The 16,287-nt window shown below is 48.3% G+C and overlaps 2 protein-coding genes across 2 annotated transcripts; both read left to right on the top strand.

Moving 5' to 3' along the window:
- The first annotated feature begins 5,279 nt into the window (after positions 1-5,279).
- Positions 5,280-6,530, top strand: LOC143986921 (gastrula zinc finger protein XlCGF66.1-like). Its single transcript, XM_077485329.1, has 3 exons — positions 5,280-5,366; positions 6,224-6,358; positions 6,423-6,530. The coding sequence occupies exons 1-3, from the start codon at positions 5,289-5,291 to the stop codon at positions 6,528-6,530; spliced, it is 321 nt and encodes a 106-aa protein (XP_077341455.1). The 5' UTR covers positions 5,280-5,288.
- Positions 6,531-6,668: 138 nt separating this feature from the next.
- Positions 6,669-16,082, top strand: LOC143989367 (uncharacterized). Its single transcript, XM_077489467.1, has 3 exons — positions 6,669-6,807; positions 11,563-11,704; positions 13,226-16,082. The coding sequence occupies exons 1-3, from the start codon at positions 6,703-6,705 to the stop codon at positions 15,958-15,960; spliced, it is 2,982 nt and encodes a 993-aa protein (XP_077345593.1). The 5' UTR covers positions 6,669-6,702; the 3' UTR covers positions 15,961-16,082.
- Positions 16,083-16,287: the final 205 nt, after the last annotated feature.

The raw sequence follows: 16,287 nt of genomic DNA, 5'->3' as shown, positions 1-16,287 counted from the left end.
TAATTCCAGCAATATAAACCAAATATACAGTAATTCTAAACTCACCACTACAGAGGCTGGAATTTTACCTGGAGAACCGTAACTGACAGAACGGATAGGCACAAATCAGGGGAGCACAGAATATATATAAGAAAAATAAAGCTTTTTCTTACCTGCGCAGGTTTTTATCTGTGGTTCCCGGAATGCCTAATCCTTTTGTTCCGTCAGCCTCATTCGTCCACCTCTTGTAGTCTCTGTCCCTGTTCGGGCGCCAGAAATGTTAGGTGTGACTATCAATGGGTCACATTAATGAGTTTATATTGCTGTTTCCTAATTATTATGCTCTTATCTTAGAAATAAGACACAGAAATCATTCTCTGTATATCAGCTCTGAGCAAAATGATGCCCGTGCCAAAATTTAAGGCCTTTATTCAGCCGTATTTATATACAAATAAAGACAGGTCAGCAAGATAACAGTTATCATACGATTTCCATATAAGGTAATACTTGGTTACACAAGTGATCAGGTCGATGTGACCCATGGGGCGGATGGGGGGGCGGATGCCGTAACTACTCCCATATTGCATCAAACATTAATTTCTGAAAACAAGTAATAAACAAGTAAAGAACAACTCTAGCTTTTAGAACCACCTGATCTTCTCACAACCCATCTGTAACAACACCCCGAGTATGAAAGGGTTTAAAGTTGTTTAGGACATTCCCTTCCCAAACACCAAGGCAGCTACCGAACACTCCAATCAGCCAAACAAGAAACCCATATGAATAACTCTCCCTGCAAGTACAAGACGAGGCTCTGTCTTGAGGGTCAAACAGGAATGAATCTTTATTTTGAGCTCTCACACAAATATATACAGCAGGATGAAAATACAACCTCTCACCAGAAACCTAATTAACATGAGCTAATTATCTAATCCTTTAGACAGCCTAGGTGACTCAGAGACATGACCTTTAGGACAGACTTTACGTCTCCTAGCTCACTGACTATACAATACACTTTATCATACATCTCCTTCATACAATTGCAGGGTTAATTAGCACACTGGATGAAAAGACTCTTTAGAAGCTGTGACAAGTCATACTAGACTAATTTACAGTATAGCAGACACAGACAGAGACAGGTGGCTTGAATTGACATCAGCATCTCCTAACAGTATTTGTCCCAGTATTATGATGCAGCCACTATTTCGAAAATGGCAGATGCAGGGTTCATTATTTTCTTGGTCACCCTGCGCCCAAAAGTGACTCCCGTCACATGGCTCCCTCCTTGTGCGACACTCTGGCAGACCCAGGTTGATCCTTCTCGGGTCAACTTGGGGATGTCCACAACTAGGAGGCCGGAGTGACGTCTGTTTGCCGGGACAACCCATCAGCATTGCCATTTTGCTTACCGGGTTGGTAGCTGATGGTGAAATTGTATGGTTGCAGGGCCTACGTGAACCAGGTGCTCCTCCCAAGACCCACTGTAGATCGCAATGTCATAAAGGTATGCACATGCAAAATCCTGAAAGCCATCGAGGCGCCTATCCACCATACGTTGGAAGGTAGCCAGGGCATTTTTCATCCTGAATGGCATGACCTTAGACTGGTACAGGCCAAACGGAGTAACAAATGCCAACTTGAGGATAGCATCCTCGCAGCAACCTGCCATTGTCTCCTGAGACCCGGTTAAGCCAGACCAATGGGTTGTGGTCGGTAACTAATGAAAATTCCCTTCCATACAAATAAGGGTTCAACTTTTTAAGGGCTCAGACCAGGGCCAAGCACTCCTTCTCCACTGCCGCATCGCTCACATCTCGGGGTAATAGCTTTCTGCTCAAGTATGCGACAGCGTGTTCTCCTCCATCCTCCCCGATTTGGCTCAGCACAGCCCCCAGTCCAAACATGGAAGCGTCTGTGTGGACAATGAAACGTTTGTTAGGTACTGGGGCAGCCAAGACAGGGGCATTTACAAGTGCTTGCTTGATGGCTAGAAACGCGGCTTCACAAGCTGGAGACCACAGGACCTGCCTAGGTAAATTATTTATCGTCAGGTCAGTCAGGGGCTTGGCGATAGCACTATAATCAGGGATAAAACGTCAGTAGTACCCTGCAGTCCAAAAGAAGGCTAATACCTGGGTCTTAGTACAGGGTGTGGGCCAGTTAGCTACTGTCTCTACCTTGGCTGGCTCTGGTCTCTGATTCCCACACCCTACTCTGTGTCCCAGGTACTGCACCTTCGCCATACCTAAATGCATTTGTCTGGTGTCAAGATCAGGCCTGCGGCCTGAATCTTGTCCAGAACCACCCCTACGTGAACCAGGTTCTCCTCCCAAGACCCACTGTAGATCGCAATGTCATCCATGTATGCACATACAAAATCCTGAAAGCCATCGAGGAGCCTATCTACCATACGTTGGAAGGTAGCCGGGGCATTTTTCCTCCCAAATGGCATGACCTTAGACTGGTACAGGCCAAACGGGGTAACAAATGCCAACTTGAGGATAGCATCCTCAGCCAAGGGAATCTGCCAATAGACCTTATACAGGTCTATTGTAGTTAAATAACGTCCCCTGGCTATACGATCTAGAAGTTCATCTACCCTGGGTATTGGGTAGGCGTCAGTGGTGGTCTTCTCATTGAGTCGCCTGTAGTCCACGCAGAACCGAGTAGTTCCGTCTTTCTTAGGCACCAGGACTACAGGCGAGGCCCAAGGGTTATCAGAGGGCTCAATGTCTCCTAACTGAATCATCTCTTGTATCTCCTTCTGCATTCCTTCTCAGACTGCTTTAGGGATATGGTAGGGGGGCTGTCAAAGGGGTGCTTGTCCAGGGGTCTCTACCTTATGCACAGACAAGGTCATGTAGCCTGTTTTTTTTGGGAGAAAGTCGCCGGTTTCTCCCACAGAAGCTGATTAGCCTGTTCCTTCTTTGTGCCCCCAAGAAACAGTATGCTATAGCAGAAATAGGGTGGTGAGTGTTGTAGCTAGATAAAAAATTGATACTATAAATCATCGACTAAATAGGTATAGATTTGGCATATCATGCAATCAACTGCTCAGATAAGGTTAAATGGTACATATAAAATCATATAGCACACTTCGATTATAAGTAGTGATTGCTTTCCATAATCATATAACTGTGACATTCATTTCAGGGTCCATACATAAATTAGTATAAGCCAAAAGAAATATATATTACTAGAGAACATATAAAAATATAGAAATAAATTAAAATATCTTTAAAGTGCAAAGTGTAGCGATTCATTTAAAAAAACCGCATAAGGTGCTGGTGCTATAATGCAATATAAATGAGTAACCGCCGCAAAGAAACAGAATTTAATAAAACTCTCAAATGTCCATTTGTGACGTGCAAAGTGCAGCGATTATCTCCAAAATCGCATAAGGTGCCAGTACTTCAATAAAACAGTGTGATGAATTGTGAAGAAAATGAAAATGGTGATGCTGGTGATGGGGGGTATATCCCTCGTGATCCTGTGTAGTCTGGTAATGGGTGTCCCCTTACCTTACTGCTGTAAGGTAACAGCGTATGTAATAATCTTTTGAGGTCCTTGGTGGTCTTTCCCTTTAAGATCCCGTTGTGATGTTCCCAGGTCCTAGCGTTTTTTTTAATTCTGCCTATTATGCTGTGTGGCCCCTTTAAAATGTTTCTCTGAGGTATATCAGCAGTGGGGGTCCCTCAGCGGATGGCATATATGTGGGATGAAATAGATATAGAGGAAGGATGCCCCATAGTGTAGTATATTTGATAAATAATCTTTTATTTCAAAGAAAGCAAAAAAGCAAATACTCACAAACATAGAGAAAAAATGAACGGTTTACAAACGAGCAACGAGCTCGGTATGTGTCACTTCCGGTAGCTATCGCCCTGACACGTGTTCGTCACGGGTCATGTGACTTCATCAGGATGACCTGATGAATAGGTATAGGTAATAGGTATAAATAAATCCATCAGCCAATGATTTGATAAATGATTAATAAATGATAAATTGTATACGGAGAAAACGGCCGTTGCAGAATTGAGGTTAATAATGTAAGCAATGTGACATTGCATATAACAATCCGTGATAGAAATTGCAGGGTAAAAAGGACAAAATGAGTCCAGGGGATTGGAGAAAAGGGGGAGATGAAAACGGGGAGCCATCTGCAGATATACAAAGTCCAAGAAGCTGTAGATAATGATAACAAGCTGTGTATCCTTTAGACTGAACGTAATCCAAATCAGCAGCTGATTGATCAATAAGGCTGTAGTGATTAATCGGAGCGATTCCACTGAACCAAAATCAATGATCAGAGGTCGGAGCCGGACAATAGTAAAGTTCTAAGTGGAAATAAGACAATAGTTCAGTCACACAGGACTTGATGATGAAAAGTGACCGTTATATGCCATGTCATATTCCTTCCATTATTATCCTCCATTCTTTAACCGCCGTTGTCTCCGTATACAATTTATAATTTATTAATCATTTATCAAATCATTGGCTGATCGATTTATTTATACCTATTAGTCCGGAATTATTTCCCAGGATTTCCTCATGTGACACTTTGCTCCGAGTCGTCTCTCTGACATTTCTCTTCAGTAAGTGAAGGAAGCTTCACCTCACCATATCACTGGTCAAGAAGAATGTTCCACAACACAAAATACACCAAGAGAACAAACCCCTCCCCCTGTTGTCCTCCTCCCACCCACACTGAATTGCTATTGGAGAGCACAGAACAGACTCGTCCCCCACAGTTCTGCACTCCACCATCAGAATCCTCCTGCTATCCAATCCCATCCCTTCTCTTACTGTAGAGAGTGACATCACTCCGATCAGTCAGCAGGCTGCCGGAGATTGGAGCCTTGCAGCCGGAGTTCTGGTAATTATCCTGATTAGCCGACAACTCCGACCAAAAGTCAGCAAGTTCCCCTTCCTGGACACCATGATGATCCGACATTGTCCTCACAGCACTGCCTCAGAGCAAACAAGTCAAAGGAAGGATCATATTTATCATTCCTTGTCTGCAGATCTAAAACTGATCAAAACCAGTTCAGAAACCAAACAAACCAAACAGAGAGAAGAGAATTTCTGATATGGCAGAACAAGAGGGTCCCAGGAGCCCAAAAAAATAAATCAGATGCTAAACAGTCCAAACTAAATGTGCCCCCATGGGGGGGAGTAGTTCTTGTATGTATAGAAACCCTCCTATTACCCCCCTCACATCCACATCTTATTATTGTGTGACCAACACCATCCAAATAATTCTTACTTTCATTTCCCAAAGTTATCCGTCTACAATGACACCAGTGAGGATGGAGGAGGACCGGAGTCACATGACTGAGGAGATACTAAACCTCACCCTGGAGATCATCTACCTGCTGACCGGAGAGGTGAGGAGGATTCTGGGAGGTCACATGACATCACTCTTATCTCTAGTAATACAACACAGATCTGACCGGAGAGGTGAGGAGGATTCTGGGAGGTCACATGACATCACTCTCATCTCTATTAATACAACACAGATCTGACCGGAGAGGTGAGGAGGATTCTGGGAGGTCACATGACATCACTCTCATCTCTATTAATACAACACAGATCTGACCGGAGAGGTGAGGAGGATTCTGGGAGGTCACATGACATCACTCTCATCTCTATTAATACAACACAGATCTGACCGGAGAGGTGAGGAGGATTCTGGGAGGTCACATGACATCACTCTTATCTCTAGTAATAAAACACAGACCTGACCAGAGAGGTGAGGAGGATTCTGGGAGGTCACATGACATCACTCTCATCTCTATTAATACAACACAGATCTGACCGGAGAGGTGAGGAGGATTCTGGGAGGTCACATGACATCACTCTCATCTCTATTAATAAAACACAGACCTGACCGGAGAGGTGAGGAGGATTCTGGGAGGTCACATGACATCACTCTCATCTCTATTAATAAAACACAGACCTGACCGGAGAGGTGAGGAGGATTCTGGGAGGTCACATGACATCACTCTTATCTCTATTAATAAAACACAGACCTGACCGGAGAGGTGAGGAGGATTCTGGGAGGTCACATGACATCACTCTTATCTCTATTAATAAAACACAGACCTGACCGGAGAGGTGAGGAGGATTCTGGGAGGTCACATGACATCACTCTTATCTCTATTAATAAAACACAGACCTGACCGGAGAGGTGAGGAGGATTCTGGGAATCTAACATGATGTTCCTATTGGTTCCCCAATACAGAGATTTCCTCTTGTGAAGTCCGGTGATCATATGACCATCACAGTGCCTCCATGTGACTCCCTAAAACCTGAGAGACACAACATGGAGAAGATTCTAGAAGTCACCAAGAAGATGATGGAGCTGCTGACAGGAGAGGTGAGGAGGATTCTGGGTAACAGTACAGTAACAGACAAGGGATGTGTATCATTGTGGGTGTCAGGTTCCTATAAGGTGTCAGGAGGTCACTGTCTATTTCTCCATGGAGGAGTGGGAGTATTTAGAAGGACACAAGGATCTCTACAAGGACGTCATGATGGACAATCACTGATAGTATCATTAGGATCTGTACATTATCTGCATTGTTACCATTCATGTCATTTTTATTCTATATTAAGAGTGGAAACCTGAGAGATCCTAAAGTTGAGGTTAAAGAAGAAATAAAAGAGGAGGATGATGAGGAGGAGATGGAGGAAGAACCCAGAGATCTGTCCCAGGACACCATGGTGGAGTCATCCAGATACAGGAACCCACCAGAGAGATGGCCCCGTCCTCTGTATTCCCAGGATTCCACACAGGAAGGTCACACCATCCCTCCATATTGCAAGGTTGGTGGGATGGAGGTTATCAAACTCACTTATAGAGACAATGGGGCTGATTTACAAAGCATTTGCGCTATGAGTTGCGGCGCACGCCGACACACAACAGCCGTTTTCGTATTCACAAAGCATTTGTGCCTGTAAAGCCGCGTACACACGTAGCGGTATGTCCGACGTACTTAGTCTGGCGGACTTCCCGCCAGACTGTCTGTCGGACTTTCCGAACGGGCTACTTGCCCACACATGGCATTTTTTGAGCCGACTAATACGGCATACTAAGTCCGCCGTACTATCCGCCCTACTTTCAAAATGAACGGACTCGCCCACACACGCGGAGGAAAGTCCGCTCATTTCGAGCGCGTCTCCAGGTAGGCGGGGCCCGCGAAAGAGACTTCGCTGGCCCCGCCGCCTGGTATGGACTTAAAGGGGAACCCCAACGCCGTAAAAAATCGGCGTGGGGTCCCCCCCAAGTCCACAACAGACCCTTGTCCGAGCACGCTACCCGTCCGGCCAGAAAAGGGGGGGCGAGCGAGCGCCCCCCCCTCCTGAGCCGTACCAGGCCGCGTGCCCTCAACATGGGGGGTGCCACCCCAAAGCACCTTGTCCCCATGTTGATGAGGACAAGGGCCTCTTCCCGACAACACTGGCCGTTGGTTGTCGGGGTCTGCGGGTGGGGGGCTTATCTGAATCCGGGAGCCCCCTTTAATAAGGGGGCCCCCGGATACCGGCCCCCCACCCTATGTGAATGAGTATGGGGTACAATGTACCCCTACCCATTCACCTGTAAAATAAAAGTACAAAAAAAACACAACACACGAGATAAAATACTTTATTGCACAGCTCCGGGGGTCTTCCGTCTTCGGGGGTCTTCTCGCCGGACTCCTCTGCTATCTTCTTGTAGCTCTTTTGCTAGCGGAGGAGTCTGGCTTTCTTCCTCGCCGCCGGCCTCTTCTTCCGACTTCGGGGGTCTTGTCCCCCTCTTTGGTTCTTCTGTCGCCGCCGCCGCCGCCTTCCGTTCTTCTTCTTCTTCTCCAGGAGATGTTGACTCGACGATCTCTCCGGCCGCAATGCCAGGGACGCGCTGCGCTGACACTTATATAGGGACAAGGGGCGGTGTCACATGGCTTTATGTCACATGGGTTGGTCACATGGGTTGATGTCACATGGGGACTGTGACATCGTAAGGGGGTGTGGTCACCATGTGACACCAACCCATGTGACATAAAGCCATGTGACACCGCCCCTTGTCCCTATATAAGTGGCACCGCATTGCGTCCCTGGCATTGCGGCCGAGAGATCGTCGAGTCAACATCTCCTGGAGAAGAAGAAGAAGAACGGAAGGCGGCGGCCGCGACAGAAGACCGGGTCCACCGCCTGTAAAAGAGCTAGAAGAAGGCGTGGTGGCCCGGCAGAAGAACTGAAGAGGGGGACAAGACCCCCGAAGTCAGGAGAAGAGGCCGGCGGCGAGGAAGAAAGCCGGACTCCTCCGCTAGCAAAAGAGCTACAAGAAGATAGCGGAGGAGTCCGGCGAGAAGACCCCCGAAGACGGAAGACCCCCGGAGCTGTGCAATAAAGTATTTTATCTCGTGTGTTGTGTTTTTTTTGTACTTTTATTTTACAGGTGAATGGGTAGGGGTACATTGTACCCCATACTCATTCACATAGGGTGGGGGGCCGGTATCCAGGGGCCCCCTTATTAAAGGCACCCCCCATGTTGAGGGCACGCGGCCTGGTACGGCTCATGAGGTGGGGCGCTCGCTCGCCCCCCTTTCCTGGCCGGCCGGGTAGCGTGCTCGGACAAGGGTCTGTTGTGGACTTGGGGGGACCCCCACGCCAATTTTTTACGGCATTGGGGTTCCCCTTTAAGTCCATACCAGGCGGCGGGGCCAGCGACGTCTCCTTCGCGGGCCCCGCCTACCTGGAGACCCGCTCGAAATGAGCGGACTTTTCTCCGGGCGGGAAAAGTCCGCTCATTTCAAAAGTACGGCAGACTGGCATACACATGCCGAAATGCGAGTCCGGCAGGAAGATTGGTGTGTAACACGGCATTCTAAGTCCGCCGTACTTTCGGGTCAAAAAAGTATGCCGGAGGCTACACACAGGGCGATTGTTTGGCGGACTTGAGTTTGCCGGACTTTTCCACCGGATTGTTTGATCGTGTGTACGCGGCATAACAGTGCAATTCCCCATTTACTATGAGCATGCCGGACGCACGGGCGGCCGCGATCGGTGCGCCGCTATAGACCTGGCGCACAGCATCTTCAACTCAGAATTAAAAAAAGCTGGAAGTGCGAATATGATGGGGGTGATGTGAGGAAGTATAGATATGACTGTCCAAGTAACAAATATTCCCAAAATATAACGGAAAAGTAACTTCCTCTGAACAAGCCCGCTGCGCCTGCAAATACACTTGGAACTGCGCTAGGTCAATTTATGCACTGCGCATGCGCAAGCGGCATTTGCACCCGTTCAAGTGCTCAGGTTCACTGCTCTGGCAAAATCTTAGTAAATGTCAAGCCATGTAGGTTCATTTGCATAAGTTGAACAGGCGCACCTCCCAACTTGACTTTTTTTTTTGCGCTGGTTCACTTCTACAGGTTTTTTTAAGGCTATTTGCACACAGGTCATGTTAGGATTAAGAGAAAAAAAAATGCGTGGGGGTCCCCTGAAATTCCATACCAGGCCCTTCAGGTCTGGTATGGATATTAAGGGGAACCCACGTGCCCCAAAAAAATGGCGTGGGGGTCCCCCTCAAAATCCATACCAGGCCCTTATCTGAGCATGCAACCTGGCAGGCCGCAGGAAAAGAGGGGGGGCGAGAGAGCACCCCCCCTCCTGAACTGTACCAGGCCACATGCCCTCAACATTGGGAGGATGCTTTGGGGTCCCCCCAAATCACCTTGTCCCCATGTTAATGAGGACAAGGGCCTCATCCCCACAACCGTGGCCAGTGGTTGTGGGGGTCTGCGGGCTGGGGGCTTATCGGAATCTGGAAGCCCCCTTTAACAAGGAGACCCCCAGATCCTGGCTTCCCCCCTGTGTGAAATGGTAAGGGGATACAAAAATACCCCTACCATTTCACCAAAAAAGTGACAAAAGGGTAAAAAATGACAAGAGACAGTTTTTGACAATTCCTTTATTAAAGTCTTCTTTCATCTTCTTTCTTCTGGTTTTCCTTCTTCCTTTCTTCATCCTTCGGGTTCTTCTTCCGATCCTCTTCTTCTTGCTCTGGTGTTCTCGTCCGGCATCTTCCTCCACAGCGTCTCTCTTTGTTCTCGGGCCGCTCCGTGCAATGGGAGGCTCCCGCTGTGTGACGCTTCTCTTCTTCTGACAGGTCTTATATAACGGAGGGCGGTGCCACCCGGTGACTCCACCTCCCTCTTCTGAACGAAGACTTTAAAAAAGGAATTGTCAAAAACTGTCTCTTGTCATTTATAACACTTTTGTCACTTTTTTGGTGAAATGGTAGGGTACTGTGAGGGGTTCGCTCGGCAGCGGGTGTGTGTGACCCCCTGGATGGGTTCACAACACAAAATCAGGCACAGCAGACAGCGTTGTAGGTGGAAAATACAAAAGGTGCGGTTTATTTATGCTACATGCAGTGAAAAATATAACAGCCAAACAAAAATAAAACATGAAAATAAATCCTGGTCAGCTTGATCTCTAATTACACACATGGATTCCCTGTCTAACAACTGAGTGCAGCCTTGTGCTGTACCAGTCCCTGTCTCTGTCTCTGTTGTAGAGGTTTGCCACACAGGCGTTACCTCACCGCACAGAACAGGTGTCACACTCCCCTGTCTTTACAACACAAAACTGGTTCCAGGATGGAGCATCTCCCTAAGCATGCTGGGCTTTTTTGTAGAGGTCTTAATGAGCCCACTTACTTCAGCTGGGCTCATTAACTCTTCCCCTCTAGTTGTACAAGTCTGCATAAAGCCTGAATCTAGGGCACACATATTTCCCATCCTGGATACAACCAGGTGATTTTACCTGCCTGCTGCCACAGATACCCTTACCATTTCACAGGGGGGAGGCCAGGATCTGGGGGTCTCCTTGTTAAAGGGGGCTTCCAGATTCCGATAAGCCCCCCGCCCACAGACCCCCACAACCACCGGCCAGGGTTGTGGGGATGAGGCCCTTATCCTCATCAACATGGGGACAAGGTGCTTTGGGGGGGACCCCAAAGTATCCTCCCAATGTTGAGGGCATGTGGCCTGGTACGGTTCAGGAGGGGGGGCGCTCTCTCGTCCCCCCCTTTTCCTGCGGCCTGCCAGGTTGCGTGCTCGGATAAGGGTCTGGTATGGATTTTGAGGCGGACCCTCATGCCATTTTTTTTAGGGTGTGGGGTTCCCCTTAATATCCATACCAGACCTGAAGCGCCTGGTATGCTCTTGGAGGGGAACCCGTGCTGTTTTATTTTTTTTTATTAAAGTCGCCTGGCCTGGGGGGCGACTTAAAGTCATGTTGTAAGTCACCCCAAGTCGCCCTGTGGTTCACACTCATGTCGTGTCCAAGTTGCCTCCCAAAGTCGCTCTGGAAGTCGTGTTGCCCCTCTGTGAATGGATTGTTAATGATACGGGCGTGCGCTAGTATGAATTGCGCCGGCATATTATGTGTTGTGCTTATGCGTGCGCCGCTTCATACGCTCAGTTGATAATTCATCTTAGTAAATCAGCCCCAATGTGTGGATTTTCTATGTGATGTCACAATAATAAATCTTCTATCTTACAGATGATATTCTCTCTCATTTTCTTGGTTTAGAGTGGAGATCCAATGGATATAGAATTTGAGGTGAAATCAGAAGAAGAAGAGAGGTATGTGAGGGATGATCAGCAGTCTATGGAGGAGGATGGAATAACGGGGACATTTATAGAGGAGGACACTCCTACAGAGATCAGCACAGGTGGGTCATTAACACTAAATACATTCCTCCACCCATACTGCTCACTGATTGGTCCAGAGTAGGGCGGGGGCTGGGTGATATCAGCCTGTAATCCCCTGGTCACTTTCCTGAGCTGTGTTCCCCGTCTTGTATTCCTGGATTTCTCTCCGATAATCTTCCTTCTCTGTGCTACAGACACAATTTATGTATCTAGACTGGATTTATGGAGATTCTGGGGATCAGCTGGCAGCAAAGTGTTCATTTTCCCCATAGATGTTACTAGATCTAGGCACCTACGGTATGTGATTTGGGTCTTCTGCCCCATACCCGGGTATGGCAAGATCTCTGAAAGTACAATCCCCCCAGGATTACTTGTTGTGTTGTCTGCTGGCTGTGCCGGGTGGAGGGATATGTCTGTATAGTCTCAGACCCAAGTCACTGAGTGCAGTCTCAGGAGATGGGAGGCAGCGGTGTGGGACCTCTGCAACTTGTCTCATGTAAACATTTCATCTTCCACTGATTACTGAATACCAATATTATGAGTCCTGACCCTTACACTGTATACTTTATATTCTACATTACATACTCCTGACCCCTGTACTGTATACTTTATATTCTACATTACATACTCCTGACCCTTACACTCTATACTTTATATTCTACATTACATACTCCTGACCCCTGCACTGTATACTTTATATTCTACATTACATACTCCTGACCCCTGCACTGTATACTCTATATTATACATTACATACTCCTGACCCTTACAATGTATACTTTATATTCTACATTACATACTCCTGACCCTTACACTGTATACTCTATATTGTACATTACATACTCCTGACCCCTGCACTATATAATTTATATTGTACATTACATATTCCTGACCCCTGCACTATATACTCTATTTTGTACATTACATACTCCTGACCCCTGCACTATATACTCTATATTGTACATTACATCACTCTGATACTATATAGTCCTATCTATTCTATCCTATATAATAAGTTGTACATTACATAGTCCTGAATTGTTATACCCATTTCCTACCAGCTGGACATTTTATATCGGATGATGTGATTGGAGGACAGACTTTTACATGGTGATAATAATGTGATAACTTCTTCAGACTTTGGACCCTTAAACAGAAAGTGATAATGGGGGAGGAGTCAATAACCCAATGATGGGGCTCTTCAGGATCAGTCCAGTCTTCATCTTGGTGGTTCTCCCCCCATCCTCACTCTCTGACCTCTGGTGGGGCTCAGCCCCGCTGTTATTCATGACTAAATCATGGACTAAATAAGGAAGGTCAGTACTTCTTGTGTTGGGAAGATGGCAATGAGTGATAGAGGGGGAGGGGACACTCGTCCTATAATCCCCTCATCACTGTCACTCCTATAGAAGACAGTTCTCGTTGTTTCCTCCTCTCTAAATAAGGTCCATGAATAAAGAAATGCCTGATGTGGGCGGAGTCCTGGTTTAGGGGAACCAATCAGCTGATGTCTAGTAATAATCTTTGTATTTCTATTTTAGTAGATGGACGGGAGATGAGGAAAACCTCAGAGGATTGTCTCACTTTGTCTCCAGACTGTAAAGTAGAAGATGAGGACATCACACAGTATAGTCCAGGAGAAAACCCGACTACCTCAAATGTCCATCCGGCACCACACAGTGTAGATGGACCATCGTATTCCTCTTATCCCGAGGAACCTCAGACTGTGCGGGGCGGTGCCGGACCATCGTATTCCTCTTATCCCGAGGAACCTCAGACTGTGCCGGACGGTGCCGGATCATCGTATTCCTCTTATCCCGAGGAACCTCAGACTGTGCGGGATGGTGCCGGACCATCGTATTCCTCTTATCCCGAGGAACCTCAGACTGTGCGGGATGGTGCCAGACCATCGTATTCCTCTTATCCCGAGGAACCTCAGACTGTGCGGGGCGGTGCCGGACCATCGTATTCCTCTTATCCCGAGGAACCTCAGACTGTGCGGGACGGTGCCGGACCATCGTATTCCTCTTATCCCGAGGAACCTCAGACTGTGCGGGATGGTGCCAGACCATCGTATTCCTCTTATCCCGAGGAACCTCAGACTGTGCGGGGCGGTGCCGGACCATCGTATTCCTCTTATCCCGAGGAACCTCAGACTGTGCGGGATGGTGCCGGACCATCGTATTCCTCTTATCCCGAGGAACCTCAGACTGTGCGGGATGGTGCCGGACCATCGTATTCCTCTTATCCCGAGGAACCTCAGACTGTGCGGGATGGTGCCAGACCATCGTATTCCTCTTATCCCGAGGAACCTCAGACTGTGCGGGACGGTGCCGGACCATCGTATTCCTCTTATCCCGAGGAACCTCAGACTGTGCGGGACGGTGCCGGACCATCGTATTCCTCTTATCCCGAGGAACCTCAGACTGTGCGGGATGGTGCCGGACCATCGTATTCCTCTTATCCCGAGGAACCTCAGACTGTGCGGGACGGTGCCGGACCATCGTATTCCTCTTATCCTGAGGAACCTCAGACTGTGCGGGATGGTGCCGGACCATCGTATTCCTCTTATCCCGAGGAACCTCAGACTGTGCGGGACGGTGCCGGACCATCGTATTCCTCTTATCCCGAGGGACCTCAGACTGTGCGGGGCGGTGCCGGACCATCGTATTCCTCTTATCCCGAGGAACCTCAGACTGTGCGGGACGGTGCCGGACCATCGTATTCCTCTTATCCCGAGGAACCTCAGACTGTGCGGGACGGTGCCGGACCATCGTATTCCTCTTATCCCGAGGAACCTCAGACTGTGCGGGACGGTGCCAGACCATCGTATTCCTCTTATCCTGAGGAACCTCAGACTGTGCGGGACGGTGCCGGACCATCGTATTCCTCTTATCCTGAGGAACCTCAGACTGTGCGGGACAGTGCCGGACCATCGTATTCCTCTTATCCCGAGGAACCTCAGACTGTGCGGGACGGTGCCGGACCATCGTATTCCTCTTATCCCGAGGGACCTCAGACTGTGCGGGGCGGTGCCGGACCATCGTATTCCTCTTATCCCGAGGAACCTCAGACTGTGCGGGACGGTGCCGGACCATCGTATTCCTCTTATCCTGAGGAACCTCAGACTGTGCGGGACGGTGCCGGACCATCGTATTCCTCTTATCCCAAGGAACCTCAGACTGTGCGGGACGGTGCCGGACCATCGTATTCCTCTTATCCCGAGGAACCTCAGACTGTGCGGGACGGTGCCGGACCATCGTATTCCTCTTATCCCGAGGAACCTCAGACTGTGCGGGATGGTGCCGGACCATCGTATTCCTCTTATCCTGAGGAACCTCAGACTGTGCGGGACGGTGCTGGACCATCGTATTCCTCTAATCCCGAGGAACCTCAGACTGTGCGGGACGGTGCCGGACCATCGTATTCCTCTTATCCCGAGGAACCTCAGACTGTGCGGGATGGTGCCGGACCATCGTATTCCTCTTATCCCGAGGAACCTCAGACTGTGCGGGACAGTGCCGGACCATCGTATTCCTCTTATCCCGAGGAACCTCAGACTGTGCGGGACGGTGCGGGACCACCGTATTCCTCTTATCCTGAGGAACCTCAGACTGTGCGGGACGGTGCCGGACCATCGTATTCCTCTTATCCTGAGGAACCTCAGACTGTGCGGGACGGTGCCGGACCATCGTATTCCTCTTATCCCGAGGAACCTCAGACTTTGCGGGATGGGGCCGGACCATCGTATTCCTCTTATCCCGAGGAACCTCAGACTTTGCGGGACGGTGCCGGACCATCGTATTCCTCTTATCCTGAGGAACCTCAGACTGTGCGGGACGGTGCCGGACCATCGTATTCCTCTTATCCTGAGGAACCTCAGACTGTGCGGGATGGGGCCATCCTTCCAACAGAGAAGAGCTTTTCCTGTACTGAGTGCGGGAAGTGTTTCCGTTATAAATCCAAACTTAATAGGCATAACAGATCTCACACAGGGGAGAAGCCGCATTCCTGTCCTGAGTGTGGGAAATGTTTTTCAGAGAAGTCTGATCTTTCCAAACATCAGAGATCTCACACCGGGGAGAAGCCGTATTCCTGTCCTGAGTGTGGGAAATGTTTTTCAGATAAGTCCCATCTTTCCAAACATCAGAGATCTCACACCGGGGAGAAGCCGTATTCCTGTCCTGAGTGCAGGAAATGTTTTTCAGTGAAGTCCCATCTTTCCACACATGAGAGATCTCACACCGGGGAGAAGCCGTATTCCTGTCCCGAGTGAGGGAAATGTCCCTCACTGAAGTCCTGTCTTCCTGTACATCAGGGGTCCCACACAACCCTCGAGGTGTATTAGTGCCTTGAGTGCGGGAAATGTTTGTATATGAATGTTGCTGGACTAGACATGGGTGCTATAAATAAATTTTTTTGTTCTGTTCCGTTTAGATTCGTAATAAAATTAATTCGTATTTCGTTACATAGTTACATAGTTAGTCAGGTTGAAAAAAGACACAAGTCCATCCAGTTCAACCAAAAAAAAAAAATATATATATATATAATAAATATCATACCAGCCCATATACCCAATTCTATACCCACAGTTGATCCAGAG

This window comes from Lithobates pipiens, unplaced genomic scaffold, assembly GCF_037356315.1.
Source record: "Lithobates pipiens isolate NorthernLeopardFrog02 unplaced genomic scaffold, aLitPip1_a1.2 Scaffold_18, whole genome shotgun sequence".
In the NCBI taxonomy this organism is placed as follows: domain Eukaryota; kingdom Metazoa; phylum Chordata; class Amphibia; order Anura; family Ranidae; genus Lithobates; species Lithobates pipiens.
This window is presented reverse-complemented; position numbering and strand designations above follow the sequence as displayed.